This window comes from Grammomys surdaster, unplaced genomic scaffold (assembly GCF_004785775.1).
Source record: "Grammomys surdaster isolate TR1022 unplaced genomic scaffold, NIH_TR_1.0 126546, whole genome shotgun sequence".
NCBI lineage: Eukaryota > Metazoa > Chordata > Mammalia > Rodentia > Muridae > Grammomys > Grammomys surdaster.
Window position 1 is genome coordinate 4428458 of NW_021621338.1, and position 22823 is coordinate 4451280.

The following is a 22823-nucleotide window of genomic DNA, read 5'->3' on the forward strand; positions in this document are numbered from 1 at the left end:
TATATTATAAATGTATCTGTATATGTATATATGTACATGCGCGGGGGGGGCTGATGGCAGCTGTGTTCCAGGATGGGGTGCAGGGGGGCCATCACAACAGTCATTGGAAGTCGAGAGTCCTGGTGTTGGGGATGTACAGGGAGTGGGTCTGGCGGCTGCGTTGAGGCGTGGCATTGAGGACATCTTGCGGCTGGAGCACACGACATCCGTCACAAAGCTGGTACAGTCACTGCAGACATCCTTTAGGACACAGCCGTGGGCATAGATGTGGGGAAACTCCTCCTCCACACTCCACCACCTTGGTCCCTGCAGGGATTGGAAGGCATCTCTCCTCAGTGTTGGTGTGGCTTTGGTAGTTGGCACCCTCTGAAGACTCTCAAAACTAAGTGTGTAGACAGGGATGTGTCCATACTTCTTGGAAGGCATCTTCATTTTTATGCTACAGGAAGTGCACACAGCGCTCTTGCGGAAGAGACAGATACGTGGCCAGAAAAATAGGGGAAACTTGGTTCTGCAGCAGCAGCAGATCTTCCCCCTCTTAAGGCTACTGAAGAGCTCCTTGTCCTGCAGAAACTTCTCCATCTCGGCCTTCACGAGCACCCTCCCCACGTCCACCACCTCCTCCACAGTCAGGGCCAGACTCTTCACCGGGTGGCTGAACTCCAGCCACAGGTGTCTGGTACCTGTTGCAGAAGCCTCAGGTTCTTCCACTGAGCTCAAGCTGCTGGGCCGGGAGGAGCTGGGGGGAGACTGGGCCTGGCCATTCACAGGGCAGACAACCTGGTCTCGGGTGCTGGACCTCCAGTACTGCATGCTTCCTGCTCTGGCCCGAGATGGCTCTGTCCCTCTTGGGGGCTGAGCAGCTGACTGAAGGTCAAATGCCACCTCACTCCAGAGCTGAGCCAGGTCCTGTTCCGAAAAAGAGCGATCCCGTTTCAATGCCACCTCCACCATGTGGAGACATGGGGACTCTTCTTCCTCAGACGTGTTCATTTCTTCCGTCTCTGCTAAAGTGGGGGCTTTAAGCAGGACCCGGGGCCGTGGACGCTGACTCCCGCTCCCAGCATCTGTGACAGACAGGTTGATGCAGGAAGTGGACTTGATGTCCCCAGAGCAGGCGTTGAGGATGCAAGGGAGAGAACCAAACCCTGAAGGCAGGAAAAAACAAGGCAGGGGTGGACGGTGAGGGGAGAGGGATTCAGAGGCTGGGAGACGGGGCAGGGGTGGATGTGAGTCAGGGAGGGCAAGGAGCACAAAGCCAGAGTGCAGGGTCAGCAAGAAAGACAAGGAGGCCAGTGTAGGGGTGGAGAGGAAGTGGGGAGGAACACGGTGGGAACAGATGGTGAACTGGGAGTAGTGGCTTTGAACTTTCAATCCTCCCATCACCTGTTGGGAGCCGACTCTTAGCCGAAAGCGGCTATCATCTTTGCAGCCATCTCGAGCCACATACCCTGACAAGAGACTTGTTTTCAACAGCCCACAACAGCTGAGCACACTCTGATAAACACCTTGTTACACTGTTTAGTGCCCCCCAGCTGTAAGGTGAACCTGGTATCCATGGCTACAAGACATGTGACGTAGTGGCTTCAGTTGAGCTTGTCCACGAGGGCAAGTCACGTGGTAAAGAGTATAAATACCCAGGATTTCCTTTCTATGTGTGGGAGAATATAGGAGAATATAGGAGGACAGAGGAGACTAAGGGAGACTAAATAATAAAGAAGAGACTTGACCAGACTCTGTCCTGTATCCATCTTTTGCGTCTCTCGCCCCTCTTTCGCCCTTCCTCCGTCCCCAGTCTCTCTCTTGCTAGACCCTGACCTGCAGACCGGAGCAGCAGACCTGGCCGGCCTTTACAAAGTAGCAGAACCAGCCGAAACGGCCGTTACAATCACCCACTTCAATTTCCCAAGTAGCTGGGATTAAAGATACACAACATCCACCCTGGCTAGCATTGCATATTTTGATGCTATATAAGTGATATTATTAAAATATTAAAGTATTTTATCATAGTATTTATAAACACAGTTTAAAAAATGTTGACCTTGTATCTAGTGATCTTGCTGTACTCATTTATTGATTTTCTCCAGTCTTTTTTTTTTAACTTTCTTTAAACAAAATCATGTAGTCTCTGAATAATGAACACATTTTATTTCCTGTATTCCACCTTAATGTCTGTTATTTTTAGTTCTGATCTCAGTGTAATGTTCATTAGAAATAAAGATAGCAACATTCTTTTCTTGGTCCTAATTATTGGGAGGAAAGCTTACAAAGTTTCCCTATTGTTATAATACTTAATGTAGGGCTGAGTATACATGGTGTCTGAGCCCGAGTGAGGGTGAGGACAGCATCTTCATGGCAAGGCGTACACCTAGCCTTGGTGTAGGAAGGAGTCTGCATTAAGTACAGAGGGCGTCCTCTGGACAAGGTCCAGTGCAGGATTGCAGGGCCCAGGAATGGATATCAGCATGTGCAGATGAGGCGGCCCTCTATGGCATAAATCACGTAACGGCTTGAGAACACAGGAGAGCTTCTCCATTGTGCATGAGCCAGCACAGGGGTGTCAGTGACACAGAAGACAGCTTCCTTCAGGCTGTCTAAGGGCAGGGGTCATGGTTGATCATGGCAGATCATGGGTTAGCCACATAGCACATGACTGTTTCCTTGAATCAATGAGTAACTCTGTTGGGTCTACAGAGCATGCACGCATAAAACATGTGGACTCTTTATTGGCTCAGTCTCAATGTATTAAAAAATGAGCAGTCCCAACAGATATTACTCAATCTCCAACCATTTCCCATCATAAGACCCATCAAAGACTACTAGACAAAGCACCTCAACAATACCTATTCTTCTCACATAGCCCCTCCCACTCCTGAGAGTTCAATCTCACCTTCTTCAATAGGTCTACATTCACTCTTCTTTTTGTCCAAGTTTCCTTACTCTTTTTGGGCCTGAGACAACAAACTCTGAAGCCACTGGGTGCAGGCAGATTTGGTGACCACCAGTTGGAACCCTAGCTCCTCAGAGTTTAATGTGGCGCGCAGCCTCGCCGATAAGGAGAACGCCACACTCAGGATTCTTCTGACAGCAATTTATTGTACAGCTCTTTAGATGGCAGTGAGGCGAGGGACCCCAAGCCCCAAAAACCTGTGGCTTATATAGAGCCCTAGGAGACGTGCCACACACTCATTGGCTCTTATGATCGCCAAATTAGCATACTGGCTTTCGCGCCTTGCGCAGGCGCACATTCAAGCAAGGCTCTCAAGAAGAACCAGGAAGCAGGAAACCAGCGCCATGTTGCAATGGCAAACGCGGCTCCTAACAGTTTAAACCTACCCAAAGTTGAGAAAGGCGTTATCACTTTCAAAGAATCTATACCATCAGAACCCAAGTGGAAAGGTTGGGGAAGACGACAATTGGGGATAACACAAGACAGGAAACATAGAAAGGGCAAACACACCTAGGAAAATGGGGGTCATGTTCTCATTGCTGGAGAAAGAAGTCATAGTACAGAAGAGACAGGAGTGATGCTCTGCAGGTGCTGGTTAGGACTTGAGATGTTGAGTGGTGCCGCATGCCTTTAATCCCAGCACTCGGGAGGCAGGAGCAGGTGGATCTCTGTAAGTTCGAGGCCAGCCTGGTCTCCAGAGTGAGTTCCAGGACCGCCAGGGCTACAAAGAGAAACCCTGTCTTGAAAAAAACTGAAAGGTGTTAGTGGGAACATAAAGTTTCCAATGTGCCTATACTAATATGGAGAGATGTGCGCGCACACACACACACACACACACACACACACACAAACAAACACACACACACAAAGAGAGAGAGACAGACAGAGAGACAGAGACAGGCACACAGAGAGACAGAGACAGGCACAGACACACAGAGAGACAAAGATAGAGACAGAGATAGAATCAGACACACACACACACACACACAGGGGTGGGGGGAGATACACGGGTGTTTCCTAGCTTTGTCACATAGAGGGGTTGAAGTTGCAGCACTGCCATGGCCGTGAGCACATACAATACCTAAATCTTTGCTTTTCAATCTCTTTCTGTTTTTTCTTTCTCTCCTAGCAGAAACCAGCCTTCTTCAAAGAAGTCGTTGGTTCCAGATCTAAGACAGGGAAATTATAAGATAAGCCTAAAATATCTTAAAGTGTTCAAAGAATTATATCTATTCTATCAAAGGAGCATAGAAACGAGCTGGAAGGAGCTCCCATTGGCTAAATCTGGGACAATTTGAACATGGAAATAAAGATAGTAACAAAGTATAACACACTGCCTAAAACAGGAACCCATAAATGCAATGACATAAATAAATTAATTGATTCAAACATATTATGAGGAATGGAATATAGTCTCAAAGGGGGAAAATGATTTAAAAAGAGTAGCATTGCAACTGAGAAGCTAGCAGAGAACACCTTCATCAAATAATAAGGTTAAGGGGGTGACACACAGCTAAATGCAATGTAGATTTCACATTGGCTTCCCAGGTGTGGGGAGGGATATTGCTGGGATGACAGGTGAAATTGTAAAAATATAAAAATATTTTGTAAGTTAGTAATGTGTCAACATTTATCTCCTTTGAAATGTGTTTGTTGTTTATGTCCCTCCCTGTGGTTTATACATTAAAATCCTGATCACCAAGACAGTTGTATCAAGAGGCAGTATCTCTGAGAAATCATTAGGTCTCAGGGTAGGGCCCTCATAAAAACGATTAGTGCCCTTATGAAAGATGTCTTTAAAATCTTCTTCCCTTCCTCTGTGTAAAAGCATGTGTAAAGATGCTTGTCCCTGAGGAAGACATGGAGTCCTTCAGGACCAGTTGGCTTCTCAGCCTCTAGAACCTTCGTTGTGCATAAACCATCTAGCTTCTTGTATCCTGTTATAGTACCCAAAAAGTACTAAGACAGTAAGGAAATTCAGATAAAAGTGTGTTGGGTTATGGGGTGTCATGTTGCCAATTTACTCTCAACAGGTCAAGTACAAAAGTTCTTTGTATTAGCCCAAAGCCTCCATGTTCACATGTCACAGAGACATTTGCACATCAATGTTTAACCATAGCACTGCTGACAATAGGTAAGTTATGGAACCAATGTAGCCAAGGAATGGATAAGAAGAATGTGGCATGTGGACACAGTGGAATTTTTTCAGCCCTAAAGCAAATAAAAGATTTATGTCATTTACGATAAACAAATTAAGCCGGTCTCAGAAAGACAAACATCATAGATTTTCTCTCTTTTCCTAGATTTCTATAGATCCATAAAATCATGTATGTATGTATGTGTGTATGTGTGTATGTATGTATGTATGTATGTAAACAGAAACAAACTGTAGGAGAACAAAGAGAACCATCATGATGGGGGAGTAGGGAGAAAGTAGAGCAGAGTGGGCATTGGGCAGACACTCGATACAATACAATACATTCTTGTACAACGACGTCTCTGTGTAACAAAGTGCCGTGCACAATGCATGCACACAAAGACAAACTTAAAGGAAAACAACACCCATAACAAAACAAGAAGAACAAAAATGTAGGCAAGGTGAAAGATAACAGAAAACAAATTATTTCAGGAAATTCAGAGAAAAAAAATCCATACTCCAGCACAGTACTGACCAAAGTAGTTTGGTGTGCTCGTCCTTAAAAACCATGATGGGTCATACATCGACATCCTAGAACATTCATATCCTTTTATTTGGTGATTTTTTTTAAAGATTTATTTATTTATTATATATGAATACACTGTAGCTGTCTTCAGACACACCAGAAGAGGGCATCAGATCTCATTACAGATGGTTGTGAGCCACCATGTGGTTGCTGGGATTTGAACTCAGGACCTCTGGAAGTGCAGTCACTGCTCTTAACCACTGAGCCATCTCTCCAGCCCTTATTTGGTGATTTTTAATACCCCAGATTCGGTTGAGTCACACTGTCAGTTGGATACAGAGATCATTCTTCATTATCTCTTTGAGAACTTTGGCCAATACTTTTCGATCATATTCATTCCTCCCAAAGTTACCTCCCTCCCCTATCCATCCAATTGGTGTGTCACTGTCCCATCCCTAACCCCATCCCCTCCATCAGGTCCAATCTGTGCCACCTACATATTCTTGGATGTATGGCCATCCACTGCAGTGCGGTCAACGGATCAGGGACTGCACTCACAAAGAACACCTGACTCCATCTCCAGCCGTTTTCAATTGCCAGCAGTTCCTCTGCTCAGGGTGGGACATCACATTTGTTCCACATTCCGTGCTGAGACTGCACTGAGGACTGGGCACACACGGGGATTGTGCATGCTGTTACACCCAGTGTGAGTTCATCTGTGTAGTTGCCCTGCTGCGCTCAGAGGATCCTGTAGTCCTCCACCACACTCTTTCTAGCATTCCTCTTCTGCAATGATCCCTGAGCCTTGGGAGGCAGGGATGTGACGTAGATGTCCCACTTAGGTCTGGGTGTTCCATTGTCTCTATTGTCTACACTTTGGCCTATTGTGGACCTCTGTGTTCATCAACGTCTACTGCAAATAGAAGCTTTTCTCAGGTCCTTCAGCAAGAGCAACAGGTGCTCTTAACCACTGAGCCATATCTCCAGCTCCTGCCTTGGTCTTATTAGGACAAGGATTAGTTTTAAGGAACCTGAATGTTGTTCCTTAAATTGTTGAATTCTGCAACCTCAAGCAGCTTTCTTTAAAAAGATATTAGCAGGGAGTTGGGGATGAGGTAACTAAATTAAGGATTATGATAAAGCTTTGTGTAAACCCATTACTTTGTAAGTTAATTTAAAAATATATGTATTTTTAAAAAGTTGAACCATCTGAATGGGTGGACAGTGCTTCCCCTAGAAGACATTGGTTATTAAATGAAAACGTCAGAACCAGGTATTGGATATCTTCCTATAGGATATTGGTTAAGGAAACCACAGAGGAACTTCAAAACAACACAGGTTATTGACATTGCTTTTACTTGCTCACCATCATTAGATGGTAAGACCTTGTTGCTGATGATATGATGTAGTTTGATTGCAGGACAAAGAAATCAAGTAGGAACTGACCTGGAACCTTTTTCTCTGCTTGTTAGCTTTCATAGTGCTGAGGGTGTTATGTGGGCTGCTGGGAGAAAAGCCACCGGTGGACTTATCCAGCCATGGACCTCGCTGCAGTACTGCTCTTCCAGGAACGATGTGTTCATGATGCAGTAGTGATATAGCTCTTATTGGGATAGCCAACTGCTTTCTGGTTAGCTCTGAGGCCTGCTCCACAACAGGAATTCATGCCTTGTACTATAAACCTAGTCAAAGCCCATGGCTGGAGAGGATGTAGAGGACCTAATGGGGAGCTTACAAGTAATGTTCTGCTAAATGGACATATTGTCAGGTGTGCTGTAAAATGCCATCTTCTACAGGTGACATGGCCATTTCACTCATGAGCACACAGCAGCTGCAGTTACCTGCACAAAAGAAAGTCATTAATTCTGGTGTGGATGGGACAGGGTCTCATAAGGCCCTGCCCCTAACTGAGGTACCGCTTGCTGCTTGCTGCAGGAAGAAGGGTGTTTTCTTCATGGGTATGGCCACTGGTGGGTTGCCCATGCTTTTGCAGGCAGTGCTGGTTGGACTCAGTGGTTTATAAAAAGAAGACGCAAAGGAGGCTGTGAGTATGGGAGGGGCAGGTGTTAGGGGAGTCTGGGGAGAGTGGGAGAGGAGAGCTAGGGGGAGTGTACTATCAAGACACATTAAATATGTGTGCATAAGTAAAAATGTTTCTTGAAGATTTCAAAATTGTGAGTATAAAATTAGGCAAAAAGTTAATATTTAGAATGAGAAAAGCAACAGTAATAAATGATGAATTCCAAAAATAGATAAATACCACAAATATAAAACCAGGAAAAAAAATCTTTAAAATCTGTTTTTATTTTATTTTGTTTTGAAAGTTTCATGTGTCTATAATGCATCTTCATCATTCCACCCCAGTTCCTCTCTGGCTCTCTCTGACCCCCTCCTTTCAGCACGACCTCTCCTGTGGGTGGGAAATACTGACTGGAGCACTGGGCAGCTTACAGGAGGCCACACCGATGATGGAAAGGACTCCTCTTCCCTCCACCCCCTACAACTTCCAAGCACTCCTCGGAGAAGAGAGAGACCTCAGACCTTCCATGCTTTACCTTCCCTGTGGCAATCCTGACCTTGGGGAAAGCTGACGTCCCAGATGTCAGCTCTAAACTGCTTCTTGGCCTGTCTTTTGTGAAAGCTCAACTTCCTGTGAGAAGATTGTCAAGGAAAAACTGCAAGGGTTTTGAAGCCAGATAGGCAGGGGCTCTGACCAGTGGTGATGGTTGGAGCAGGAGCACCACACCCAGGACAGGCTAGAGGTCTAGTTCCTAATGAGATATCCAGAGAGTAGTTCTGCCCTCTCTGGGGTGGCAACACAAGCCTTAGCTAGAGCCTTAGCCATGTGTAACTCACTGGGCTTTCCAATCCTAGCAAAGATTTTTATACTAACTAAATAGGCCCGTGTAAGAATAAAGAGCTCAAGCCAGGCAGTGGTGGCGCACGCCTTTAATCTCAGCACTTCGGAGGCAGAGGCAGGCAGATTTCTGAGTTTGAGGCCAGCTTGGTCTACAGAGTGAGTTACAGGACAGCCAGGGCTATACAGAGAAACCCTGTCTCGAAAAAAAAAAAAAAGATTAAAGAGTTCACAGTTGGGTTCCTGACCAAGTGGCATTGTCTAGCCAATAAGTTTCAGGTTCAGTAAAAGACCAAAAAATAAGATGGAGGACCAGCAAAATGGTTCAGTGGATGAAGCTGCCTGCGGGAAGCTGAGGGCAGGATGGAAACATGGAAGTTCTAGTGAGGACCTCTTCCTGGCCAGTAGATACTCAGCCATCTCTTCTCATCCTCTTCCCATCTTCTGATAAGGACACTAAGTTCCAGCAAGAGGACCAAAACCCCATCTACCTCCCTCCCAAAATCCCCATGTCCCGGTACCATCACTTTGGGAATTAGGCCTTAACATATAAATATTAGAGACACAATTCAATTCACAGAAGGCTGGGCAGGGAGCCTGACCTAGCTTCGACTCCAGGGGATCAGATGCCCTCTTCTGGCCTCTGGGCAGTACCTTAATAGATGTGTCATATACATAAACATACACATAAGTAAAACAGAATAAGCCTTTACAGTGATGACGTTTAGAACTGTGGACACTGCTTGTTGCTAAAGTGCAAGTATGAAGTTGAGTTCTGTCCCCCAGAACCCATTATGTAAAAAGCCAGGCATGATGCACTCTATGTCCCCACACTGGAAATCTGAAGATGAGTGCTTCTTCGGGCTCCCTGACCAGCCAGCCAACCCTGAGAGACTGTGTTTCAAAAACCAAGGTGCACAGCTCTGGAGAAATGACATCCAAGGTTGACTTCTGGTCTAATGTGCATACTTATTCACACCCATGAGCACACACACACACACATACACACAAACACACACACACACACACACAGAGAGAGAGAGAGAGAGAGAGAGAGAGAGAGAGAGAGAGAGAGAGAAAGACAAAAACAGAGACAGAATGACAGATACAGAGAGAGGGAGAGACAGAAGAGAGGGAGAAGGAGTTCCTCTGTCCATCGGGATCAGTCTGAAGTTACTAGATTAACATTTCTTAAACAAATTGTATTGACTGAGTACAAAACCAGGAAAATATGGATGGATGCTTCTGCGAATGCAACAAAGACTTGAGATTATCAGTGGATAAAATATGAAATACTCATTTGATCAGAATTTTAGGGCTTCCATCCATGATAGCTTTGGCCTGGTTTTAAATTGTTTGTTTTGTTTTACTTGTGGTGACACGGTGACACCTCATGGCTATAGAAAAACCATTTATCTCACCTTATGGTAGGGGACAAAAAAAAAAAAAAAACGAAGGAAAGACTGGAATCCATTATTGCTTGTGTAAGTATGTTCCCGGTGAGTTAAGATATCCCACGAATTCCTACTAGTTAACATTCCCACTACTTTCTAACGCCACTATTCTGTGGATCAAGCTTTTAACATATCAGATTTAGGGGAATATTTGCCATTCAAACTACAGCAATGCCTAACTACGCATAGACTCCCAGAGATCAGATAGGAAATGATTGGCTTCTTGTAGGCTACTTTACAAGATATATCAGAACAAACAATTGTGAGATTTAAAGTAAAAGAAAAACAATAGAGGTGGCCCACAATGAAAACAGGTAGCTGAGGGGTGATGGAAGCTCTCAGATACTCCCCAGATGGAAACCAGACAAGCCGTCCTGTAGTCTTGGATAAGTTCTCTGGAGTAGCTTTGAGCTCAAGTCTACCCCTACATCCTACCCTCAGAGGCCCTGTGCTAATAGCCCCGAGGACAACAAATGGTTCTCTGTGACCACAGCCGGCTGTTACTGTGGCTGGCAGGTACATGGGACTCAGAAGCATGATCCAGAGGGAGGCTTCAAATTACATGATTGAACAGGAAGCAGATACCTCTGGCATGAAACCTGGCAACAGCCCAGAAGGAAGAGTTGACATAATGGCTTTTCTGTGCCAAAGTTTTTACCATGAGGAAAGGTCACTGGGACCCAGTGAAGACTCCAAACAACAGATATGATGCTGGACATGACCCTAAACTAGTAAGATGGCCATAGGAGGTAGCCTGGTCCTTGGTGGGACTCAACCTTTGGGGATTTGATGAGGTTAATTTCAAGTAAATCACATGGGTTGAGAGTATGGCTCCCTGAAGGCAATTTAGGATGTGCAGACCACGAGATGGGCAGCAGAGGCAACAATGTGGTACCCTCTAGTGAAACAGGAGGAATACAGACATATTCTCCCAACCTTTTCTTACAGTAGTTCCATTTTTGAGCCCGTCTAAACAAACAATACTTCTCTAGTTCAGAGGTAGAGCTGGAAGGTCATATGTTTTACGACAAACCTCCTTCAGTGAGCTTTGCTGAGCAGAGTAGCTTCAAAGACTTAACTCAGTACCAGTGGTTCTCAACCTGTGAGCTGAGACCCCTTTGACCTCTATCTCCAAAGATAATTTCTATTCATAACGTTAGCAAAATTACAGTTATGAAATGGCAACAAACTAACTTCATGGCTGGAGATCACCACGACAGGAGGAACTGTATTAAGGGGTCTCAGTGTTAGGAAGGCGGAGACCCACGGACAAACAGTCTTCTCTGCCCGCTCTGCCCTCTAGTCAGCATCAAAAGTGATTGTACATAAGATTCTATGAGACCCTGGATCTTATCGTATATCAAAATAAAAATAAACAAATAATAAATAGTCCTTAGCAAAGTGAGGTGGTATGCTGGCTAGTTTTCTGTCAGCTTGACACAGACTAGAGTCATCTGAGAGGAGGGAACCTCAACTCAAAAAAAAAAAAAAAGATGCCTCCATAAGATTGAGATGTAGACAAGCATGCAGGGCATTTTCTTGATTAGTTTTAGATGGGGGAGGGCCCAGCTCATTGTCGTGGAGCCTTCCCTGGGCAGGTGGTCCTGGGATGTATACAAAAGCAGACTGAGTAAGCCCTGGGAGCAAGCCAGTAAGCAGCATCCTTTCATGACTTCTGTGTCAACTCCTGCCTCCAGATTCCTGTCCCACTTGAGCTCCTGCCCTGACTTCCTTTGGTAATGAACTGTGATGTGTAAGTGTAAGCCAAGTGAGCCCCTTTGACTCTCCAGCTACTTGGGTTGTGGAGTTTCATCACAATAGTGACCCTAAGACAGGCGGCGTGCCTGCAATCTTGCTCTACGTGATAAGACCTTATCTTGGGGACGTGGGGGGAAAATTGTCATATTTTAGAACCTGGGAGAGGCAAGTATAAATTATCAAATCTGTTTCAAAGCCCATTCCCCACATGTCTCTAATGCTGAACAAATAAGTAAACACAGGTGACTTTTATCCAGACAAGGTGTAGAAGCTATAAACAGGCTCATCAGAGCCCTTCATGTGAGTTACTGACTAACCGATATCACCTTCCTGTGAGTTAGTTACTAACTAACTGATATCATCTTCCTGTGAGTTAGTATCTGATATCATCTTCAGAGAGTAAGTTTTTTGATACTGTGGGCAGGGAGTTGCTAAACTCCAACTTGACCTTAGAAATTATCGTCCTGCTTTAGACTGGACAAGAAAAGCAGTGAGCTGGAGGGGACTCAGTATCAAGGAGGAGAATTAGACTTTCCTTAGAAGTTAATTTAAACTCCTGCATATGAGAATGTAGGCCAAGCAGGAGTTAGATTAGCCGTAATGTTGAAGGAAGAGGGGGATGGGCAGGATTAGCTAGTCACTGAATCCCGGCCTCTGTAACTGATCCCAGGGTGCCAGCCATTTTACTGCTATTTATTGTCATTTTTTTGAATACCTGTTGCCCGTGTTGCACCTCCTTTGTAGGCTAAACCTTACTTCATATCTTTCTGTACTTATATTACATGCCCAATACTTAATAGACTCGAGTATCTCAAGTAGTCTTTTATTCACATGGATTTTCTACGTTTGCAGAACATTTTGCTCCCGGCCCTTGAAGAAGCAGAACAGATCCTCCACCGCGTGTATCTTTGGAGAGGCTGTGAGCTGTGGAGTGAGGAGCTAGAAACACCTTAAATAGAAGGCGGGGTGAGCACAGGGGCTGGTGTAGAACCCGTTCACGTTAAAGAAACTGCAATGAGGCCAGACAAGTCTACCAGTGTCTGATAAATTGTCAGCAGTTGACCCCACAAATCAAGTCAAACAACCCCCCCCACACACACACCAAATCTGAGTTGTTGTGCCTGTCAGAGCACCAGCTAAGAAGAAGAAGCAGCTGTATGTGTTGGCCTCAGAAACAAACAAACAAACAAACAAACATAATAGAGCACCCATTCCTACCCTTCTAACAAAAAAAAAAAAAAAGACTTACTCAGAGATTAAATAACAGCAAAGAAGCCTGTGTCAGTGGTGTGAGCCAGGCAAACCTTTTCTAACCTATAAAATAGAGATCAAATGACTCGTAATATTTAACACTTTGAACACCAAGTGAATGCACTGTTGAACTTTATAAGATAGCATGGCTGGGTGGGTGGTGCATATTTTTAATCCCAGCACTTAGAAGGCAGAGACAAATTCTCTGAGTTTGAGGCCAGCCTGGTCAATATACTAAGTTCCAGGCCTTCGGGGCTACAAAAGTAAGACTATATCTTAAAAAACAAAACAAAAAACCCAATCAAATGAGAATAATGAGAATTTGCAATATTGATGAAGTTTTATAGATCTCAAAGGCAGTAAGACAATTCCTATAGGTTGCAGCTCCTAAGTGGAGGGCTGGGTTAGAACCCAGACCCAAGCGACTCTGAAACTCACATAGGAGACTTTGTCTCCTTTTCTGTGCTATTTGTGAAGGAGTTAGTCAGATTTCTTCCTGGTTGTTCACTTTGCTAAAAGAGAAGTCTGAGCCAGAGAATCTCTTATTCAGTATCATAGGTAGACTGGACCCCAGGGGTCAGCCCTTGTCAGGAGTGATTCCTGAGGGATCCCTGTAAACCAAGACAAGAAAGGACCAAATAGCCTCCAGGGACTGTTACAGGGCAGAAGAAGTGGGCCTCTGAGCTTCAAGAAGAAATCTCTGAGGCACTCTGGGATGCACATGAACCAGAGTTCTCAAGGTTCCCCCTCCCCCAAGAATCCTTAGAAGTGGGGTTTGTAGCTCTTGCTAGGAACCACCTAGCCTAGGACACAGAGATGGGAAGGTAGGGTTCTCTGAGGGGCTGTTTTCAGTGAGCAGAACAAGGTAAAGGATACTACATGAAGATCCAGTCACAGTGGGAGCCTCCAGCAGCCACCTGCCTGGTTGAGATGGAAACGCTGATTCCAGCTCCAGCCCCCAGACAGGCTAAGAATATCTCAGCAGAGCAACAGCCACCACCCCCGCCCTCCTTGATCTGCTCACGCATCTGTAGTGTAGTCCTGGGAGCACTGGGGAGATTGAGTGGGGGGATGCTTGGGGTACAAGGCAAAGGAGAGGAGGCTAAGGATGGGCTTGGCTGGAGGCAGGAGGTGAACTAAGAAAGAACTGCTTCAAAGGGCTCTGAGGTCTAGGAAGCCAAAGGAACATCACGACAGAAACCAGGCAGCTGGGGTTAGCAGTGGGGCTGAGGATGAGACAGGCCAGTGTGGTTAATGGGGAGGATGAAGCTCCCCCTCCAATCATGATAGGGCCAGAGTTCACAGCAGGGCAAGGGACCTTCCAACTTACCTGTACCCCTTTCTGTTCCTTCTGCACCCTCCACCAGCTCAGTATTGGTCCCTTCTCTACCCCAGAGCACCGCATTCCTTTTCCGTGCTCCCGATTCTATTCCCTGTTCTATACGTGAACTCCTTGATCAAGTCCTTCTAGCGCAGAGCCTTCTATTAAGGAAAGAGGTAAAAATGGGGAGTCCTCCCTGACAGCTAGCACGCACCTCCTCTGTCAGTTTCATTTCTTCCCCTGCACATCCCACCTCACTCTTCTTTGTCATCTTTGGAGGGGTTCCCCTCTATCACTTCCCCAAGGCTTTGTGCCTCACTAACTCAGGTCTCCTGAGGTAAGACCTTAAGACAGGGAGAGAGAGAGGGAAAGAGGGAGGGAGAGAGGAAAAGAGGGAGGGAGGGAGTTCTGGGCTGGTGCTCCTTCTGTTTGTACACCTCAGAGCCAGAGAGCCTGGGATGGAGCTGTGGGGGGTAGGTAGGCAGCAGGCTTCAGCATTCAGATGCCTAGGCTGCATCTCCATCCTGGCTGATTTAAGAACTTATACTGCCATTAGCCTCTATATAGGGGACCCTCAAAGACATGTGGGTGTAACCTATATGGTCTGAGAACTCCGGGTTTGGTGTTCACTGGAGAGACCTTGGACCCTGGAGACCCTTAGGCCTCCTCTCACGTGTTCCCCTCCTTTCAAGGGGCTCCTCTAGAGCTCCCAGGGACAGAGGAATAATTTGCATTGCTAAAAGCTTGAGCTGCTGCTCCCCTCCCCTGTCTCCCTGGCTGAACTGTAGAAGTGTGGGCCTCACATGGATGCTGTGCACACAAAGACTGAGCCCAGCAGACAGAAACAGATTAGGAAGAGGCAGACAGGGCCAGAGCTAGAGAGAGAAACAGATTCATAGGGCAGATCTAATTCAGAGTCAGAGCTGTGGAATCGGAAGAGGCTTTGGGAATTCAATTCTACTTTATTCTCCTAAAAGTAAGCCATGCTAAATCGAGTTTTATCATGAAGAAACAGAGGCTTAGAAAGACAAAATGACTTCCCCAAGGTCATATAACTGGCAAGCCCTGGGCTACACCTCCTCACTCCTGTCAAAGAGGGAGAAGGGAAGGCTGGTTAAATAGATGAAGAGTTTGTGTTGCATGACTTGGAGACATTCCTAGCTCAGCTCCCAGGGAGGTGAGTGAGAGTCTATTCCATGGTGAATTGGTGGAGACCTTCACCAGTAAGTTCTGCACTGGGCCTTGTAGCTCTTAGTCTGGACCTGCTACCTTAGCCTTGATGATAGTGGGTTGTTCTGGATAACCTGAAGAGTCACAGACAGACAGAGGGCCTGTTCTCAGCACCGTTCCAAAGGCCAATACAGGAAATAGTCAGATAAGAAACATCCAGAAATCAACATAATTAATGAATCATAAACAGGTTCTAAACATAACCCAGCCAGAAAAACACAGTTACAAATTTGGCAAGAAAGTCATCAACCTTCTATAAAGCCTACCTCCTCCATGAAGTCTTCCTGGTTCCACCTTTCCTCTAGACCTCTACTCTGTAGAATATAATATGTTTCTCTCTTCTTAGTGTCTCTGGCTGATTCTTCCAATAAGTTCAGGAACGTTTCCTGGAGAAGATGGGATTCCAAGAGCTTGATAGAAGGCAATATTGCATTCTGAGAGTTGTGGTCTTAGAGTTGAGGCTCAGAGACACAGGAGGATAATCAGAGAGGAGAGGGAAGAGTGCCTGTAAGTCAGAAAGAGTCTCAGATCAGGTAAGCTGAAGAGTAAAGAGGGGATATGAGACAGTCAGAAGCACCTGGTCTGGAGACCCTGAAACAGGAAAAAGTTCTTGATTCCAACAAACAGGATAACAAAAGACCATGGTACCAGGAGTAGGGGTACCAACATGATGATGCCCATGAGTGTGCAGAGACCGTGTCCTAAATAGTACCAGCAATAGTCCTTACGTCAATGAGAGACTCCTGGGAGCTAGGAGGACCCACGTGCCATTCATATTCACGTGCCAGGATTCTGCCAGCACAGCTCAGGCTCTCTGGGGCCTGTCCTTAACCACCGGCGAGCCAACTGTTCCTTGTGTGTCAAATAAAGGCTGACTCAGAAGGCCCTGTAGGAGTAAATGGGGCCCGTTACATAGGAACTGCAAAGAGGGAATTTTCCCGTGGCTACGGAAAGAATGAGAGGTTGAACAGAACAACTAAGTCCACAAGAGAATAAGGATCACATTCAAGGGCACAAGTGAGACCCTGCTGAGAAAGAGCACATTGGGACTGGTGACATTGCTCAGTGGGTAGTCACTTGCAGCCTAGTCCTAAGAACCTGAGTTTGGTCTCCATAATCCCTATGGCTGGAGGAAAGATCTGACTGCCCAACACCGTCCTCTGACCTCCAAACATGCTGTGGCAGGCATGTGCACCTCCCTGATAATAAACAAACAAATAACTTTTTCAATGTCTATACATGACCATGGTTGCCATGGAGGGAGAAGATTTGAGGAAACCAGAGCTCAGCTTCCGGGAAGGGGTGGGTGAACCGTGACTGTGAGACTGCAGAGAAAAGCTGGGACCTCTGTTGCTGTGAGCTGAAACCCAAGGGGATTCTGGAACAGCCTATCTGTAATGAAACACATACAGAGAGAGGAATGTGGGCACACACTGATCCTGACAGCAGTGGGTCTTTGGGGCTGTGCTGGGTCTGGTGGAAACGGAGGCAGGCATGATGGTGCCTATAATCCCAGAATCTGGGAGGCTGAGGAAGGATGGTAATTTACCAAAGCCAGCTTGAGAGTCTCACACACACACACACACACACACACACACACACGCACGCACACACACAGAGAGAGAGAGAGAGAGAGAGAGAGAGAGAGAGAGAGAGATCCAAGAACAATTCTGAGAATTGTTACTGAACAGACAGGTACTCTTCTGTCCACCAATCCCCCATGCCAACGCCCAGGGTTCACCAAGACTCTTGATGGAGAAGCCACAGACAGCAGTCTCGGAGGAGGGTCAGACAAGGCACATTGAACTGGCCCAGGACAAGTGATGTTCACAACCTGACGTTAAGGCTCAAAGTCTAAAACCAAGGCGTGTGGGGACTGTAGCAAGAATGGAGGGATCCAAAGAAATGGGCAGTTCCCAGTCTAGCAGCTAGCAGCTGGAAGTGGGACCAGCTGGGACCTGAGCATCAGGAAGCCATCTAATGCTTAAAATCCACTTCAACTTAGACCCGGATTGTGACTTGGGCCAACCTTCCTGTGTCTATTTCCACACAGAAGACCCCATTTGCTATTCCAGACTGGGGTCATCAACTAATCCAGTTTCCAGAATTCCCTAGAGTCCAACCATCCATCACGCATCCAAGGGTGAGGTGAATGTGTTGTTGGGACAACCAATCAAGAAGGAGCTGTCCAGGGACCAGAGCCAGAAGCAGGGAATCACGTACAGAGGCATTAGGTTGTCTTTAGACTTCCTCCAGTTCCTGCCCCGTGAAGCAAAGACACACAACCTCTACCTCCGCCAAGGAGAAAGGGCGCATTTGCTCGATTGCTCTAAGTCTCACACACTAGCATTTTCTCACAGAGCAGGAATGAGCCTGCAGCAGTCTCTCCACCCCACCCATGTCCCCAAGGTTGGGGGCGATGAAGAGGATAGCAATCGGACCTCCAGATGGGAGAAGCCAGAAGGTGCAACTGGGGTGTCTCGATGAGGGCACTCGCTGCCATATTGCCCCCTAAACAAACTCATAGGTAGGCTGTTCCTATGGCCTCTATACTGCGGCTTGGACCCAGTGTATCAAAACATTCAGACCCACGGTCTTAGGAGCTGGAGGGAAGAGATGGGAAGAACCATTTTCACCTCACTTCAACCCCCTGCTAAGGCAGAGAAAGAGACTCCAGAATCACACACACTCCCTCTCTCCTTTTCCTCCTTTCCCCCCTTTCCCCTTTTGGGTAAAGGTAAGGGACTGAAGACTCCGGGCGGTGGGTAAGGCGGTACAGTAGATTAGTATGCAACATCTTATTGGTTAGAAGAGCTGCCGATCAAAGGCAGATAGAGTCAGGATTGGCTGCGTGAGGCGGGGCGCGGCGTGGCGAAAGAAGGGGCCCAAGGGGTGGGGCTGACGCTGCAGCTGGCGCAGCTTCGGCTCAGAGCAGCCGCCGCGGCGCAGCAGAGCGGCTCCATCCCCCGCCCGTCCGCGCGCCCGGGCCGGGGCTAGGCCCCCCACCGCCGGGTCCCCCGGGGCTGCAGCAGCAGCGGCGCCGCCCGCGGTTCCCGCTGGGGCCCGGGCGCCGGCCCCGCTCTGCAGGATGGGCACGGTGCTGTCGCTTTCCCCTGCTTCCTCGGCCAAGGGCCGGAGGCCGGGAGGGCTGCCGGAGGAGAAAAAGAAGGCGCCGCCCGCGGGGGACGAGGCGCTGGGGGGCTACGGCGCGCCGCCGGCCGGCAAGGGCGGCAAAGGCGAGAGCCGGCTCAAACGGCCGTCCGTGCTCATCTCGGCGCTCACCTGGAAGCGCCTAGTGGCAGCCTCGGCCAAGAAGAAGAAAGGCAGCAAAAAGGTGACGCCCAAGCCAGCGTCCACCGGTCCCGACCCTTTGGTCCAGCAACGCAACCGCGAGAACCTTCTCCGCAAGGGCCGCGACGCCCCCGACGGTGGCGGAACAGCCAAACCCCTGGCCGTGCCGGTGCCCACGGTGCCCGCGACCGCTGCCACCTGCGAGCCCCCGTCGGGGGGCAGCGCAGCCGCCCCGCCACCGGGCTCAGGCGGGGGAAAGCCGCCGCCGCCGCCACCCCCAGCCCCGCAGGCGGCACCGCCGGCGCCCGGAGGCTCGCCGCGGCGGGTCATCGTGCAGGCGTCCACCGGCGAGCTGCTGCGCTGCCTCGGCGACTTCGTGTGCCGACGCTGCTACCGCCTCAAGGAGCTGAGCCCCGGCGAGCTGGTGGGCTGGTTCCGCGGCGTGGACCGCTCGCTGCTGCTGCAGGGCTGGCAAGACCAGGCCTTCATTACCCCCGCCAACCTGGTGTTCGTGTACCTGCTGTGTCGCGAGTCGCTGCGCGGGGACGAGCTGGCGTCGGCCGCCGAACTGCAGGCCGCCTTCCTCACCTGCCTCTACCTCGCCTACTCCTACATGGGCAACGAGATCTCCTACCCACTCAAGCCCTTCCTCGTGGAGCCCGACAAGGAGCGCTTCTGGCAGCGCTGCCTGCGCCTAATCCAGCGGCTCAGCCCGCAGATGCTGCGGCTCAACGCCGATCCCCACTTCTTCACGCAAGTCTTTCAAGACCTCAAGAACGAGGGCGAGGCCGCGGCAAGCACCGGGGGTCCATCGAGCGGAAGCGCGTCCACCACCTCCTCCTCGACCGCCAGGGACAGCTGCGCGGCCGGAGCCAAGCATTGGACTATGAACTTGGACCGCTAGGGATTCCCAGGGGCTGTGCCCGCCCCCCGCCCCAGCCCCTCACACACACCCGGAACCCCCGGGACCATCAAGCCACCGTCGCTATTACCGCTGCTCTACGCCCAGGCTGGGCCGAGGAGGAGCCGCCCCTGCCCCACAGGGGAAGGTGGAGGCTAGGACGCCAGAGGCCGCGGTGTCTGGATTTACTGGGCGTGGGGTGGGCGTGGGGGATGATCGCGGGAAGTGCACCCCCAACTTCGTTCACCCTTTCCGTCTGTCTGCGCCTCCATCTTTCCATTTCTGCCCTGGTCTCCCACTTCCCCGCTGTGGGCATCTCGAAGTCCACCACCCTGGGTTTTGTCCAGGCCCTCACCTTTCTGGGTCTTCGTCTTTCCTCCCGTCTGCAGTCCCCTCTCTTTGCCTGTCCATTGGCATTTCCTGGGCTTTACCCTTTTCTACCTTACCCGGAGCCTGATGGTACCCCATTGCCGTCCCCGGTTCTCCAGCACCTATGTTTCCAAATATCCTTCTTGTTCCCTTTCCTTCCTCGGGTCATATGTCACCTCCTTCCCTCCTGTCTGCCTTCCCTCTCTCTGCTTGTGTCATCCTGCACCCCCCCCCCACCAGCCCACTCCCCAAGACTCTACACCCTTTTCCCCAGATCAAAACGACCCTTAGTTTTTTTATTTGGATAGACTGGACAGAAATCTGCAGTACCGAGTGTCCAGGCAAAGATCAGGGTGATCCTTTCCTTCACCCCCACGGCCTCTCCCCACCTTTTCCAACGTGTTGCATGCTGGGAGTTGAGGGGGGAAAGGGCTGCTGCCTTCATTTAGGAGGCTGAGATTTGAGGGCAAGATCCAACCCGGTAGACTACCCCGCTTGCGGCGGTGGTGTCTTCTCTGTGGATGGGTAGAAAGAGAAAGAAAACTCTTCTTATCTGGGGGAGGGGCGTCCTCTTCCTTATCTTTAGATTTCTTGTTATAGCCCCTCCCCACACTTTAATTTATTTCGCTGTTTCAGGAGGGAGGGTGGGTGGGGAGGGGGCTGGGCCGGGAATTGTCCGAGGTGCTGAGCTGGGCGGAACCGGAATCCTCCTGGGAGAGTACCAGGGACTGGGTTGGGCCTGGGGCCTTGTCCAAGGTGCCAATGATGCGGGCCGACGGCGCAGGCCGCATTATCTGTCCGTCTGTCCTGGAGAGAACTATAAAGCGCTGGAAGCGCCTACAGATGGTTTTGCGCCGGCCTCTCTTTGGGTCCTGGGAGGGTGGAAAGGAATGGGCGTAGGAGAGAAACTGTTAGGGGTAGGGCAGGAGGGCGAGAAACAGGGATCGAGAGGGAAAATCAGGTCCCTGAGATCTGCAACCTGCTACCTGCCCCCACTGGCTTTCATTTTAGAGTAAAGCGTGATAAGCGAGGGTTGAGGCTGAATTTACCTCCCCATCCTGGCCTCCATCTTGTCTGCCCTACCTCCTTATTAATACTCAGGCTACTTAAGGACAAATGGCAAAGAGACAAAGTCTCCCCTTCTGGGAGGTGACCCTTGAGACAGAGCTGGCTAGCCATGATAACTGTTTTTATTTCTTTCCGTTCTTCCCACCATATATTGATTGAGTCAGGAGTCTAGTCAGGCCTGACTAAGCCTGTGCTTACCTCTCTCAGTTGGGATATGAGTACCACCCCCACCCCGTGAGGCTGCTTTAGTCACAGGCCCATCCAGAGTAGTCTTTGGAGGCCCATTCCTGCTTGAGACTCAGACCTTGACCCTTGACCAGAAACAAAAGGGGAAACGAAAGCCGTTTCCAATAGAAAAATAGGGAGGAATTAAACTAGTTGGCTCCAAATCTCTGCTTAGTCCCCATTTCCCTCTTAGTTACACAGCGAAACAGCACATTTAGTATTGCGTCCGTTCAAGAAGGACTGACTGCAGGCAGAACGCTTGCGGTTGCGAACCTGGTCGCCACCGTGGCCACGAAGATCCAGAAAGAGTCCCGGGAGGGGCTGGCAAAGAAAAGGCCTCGGGCTCGCTGTCCGTGGTGCTGAAGGGCGCGTTTGTGAAGGGTGGGGGCTTGCACTAGCTGCAAGAGAGGGGACTCGGCCACAGATCTTCTGAATAATTCAAGAGTGGGGTGTAAGCTATTCTGGCGACAAGTTACAGAAGTCTTGCCCGAGAACCAGGAATGTCGCCACACCCTTGCCCTCCTCGGAGGACAGGACTTGGCTTTCACCTGGCCTGTACCCAGAGCTCTAGCACCCGGCCTGGAGGCGGAAATCCTCGGTCCAGATTTGTGAATCGAGTTCCCGAGGGGGAGGGGGAAAGCTAGCGGAAGGGAAGGCGGGAGCAGCCGCTCATTGGCTGGAATTTGGCGCAGTCAACGCGGTGCCGTCATCTCTCTGGATTTGGGAGGAGGGAAGGAAGATCACTTGGGTCACTCCGCGGCTGTCGCTATGGTAACCAGACTTGAGCGGGCGGGGCCCCCTTTTCACACTCTTACCTTTGGGCGAGGAAAGCATCCTGGTTTTCCTAATTTGGAACTAATTAGGGAGACTAGCTACTTGATTGGAATTTCAGAGTTAGAGCAGCCTAAAGGGGATGAGGAAGAGGCTCGAAAGCCGATAGAGATTTTTTTAAAAAATCTTGCCCTTGGGTGACTACCTACTGCCCCGAACTCATGGACACAGCATCTTCTTTCTGCTCTCACGGGCGTGCGTGTGCGCGCACAGGTAGACCCCCTCGTGTGCCTCCCGGAACCTATGGTCTGGCACTGAAGAACTCAGATGAGAAGGGGGCTGGGGGGAAGCATCATTGAGTGGTGTCAGCTTGCCCATTACCTCCCAAAGCAGGATACACTGCTGTAATCCGATTAGAATTAGGGGTGGAGTTCTGGAAGATGATCAACAGGACTGCTTGGAACAGTTAGCTTTCTGGGTTACATTTGGTAGGAGTCCTGTTTTCTCTGGGTGGATGGCAATAGGAAGAAGGCCCCAGAACAGTCTTCTGAGAAGCCAAAAGGAAAAACTGTAAATGAGAGAGAAATATAAATGAAAACGAGTAAAGTGCCTTCACTTTCCTGCCAGAGATTGAACCTGGGGGTAAATGTATCCAGGTTGGTAAAGAGGGCCTAGAACTCTCTGGAGAGCCCAGAAGGGCCAGGAGTAGACTAA

General features: G+C 48.9%; 1 protein-coding gene and 1 pseudogene across 1 annotated transcript; one reads left to right on the plus strand and one right to left on the minus strand.

Moving 5' to 3' along the window:
* Window positions 1-100: 100 nt before the first annotated feature.
* Window positions 101-7596, minus strand: LOC114614912 (annotated as a pseudogene).
* Window positions 7597-18380: 10784 nt separating this feature from the next.
* Window positions 18381-21202, plus strand: Cdk5r2 (cyclin dependent kinase 5 regulatory subunit 2). Its single transcript, XM_028760731.1, has one exon. The coding sequence runs from the start codon at window positions 18573-18575 to the stop codon at window positions 19677-19679; it is 1107 nt and encodes a 368-aa protein (XP_028616564.1). The 5' UTR covers window positions 18381-18572; the 3' UTR covers window positions 19680-21202.
* The last annotated feature ends 1621 nt before the right edge of the window (window positions 21203-22823 follow it).

Coding starts and splice junctions, on each gene's coding strand:
- Cdk5r2 (XM_028760731.1), top strand. CDS start 18,573: ATGGGCACGGTGCTGTCGCTTTCCCCTGCTTCCTCGGCCAAGGGCCGG.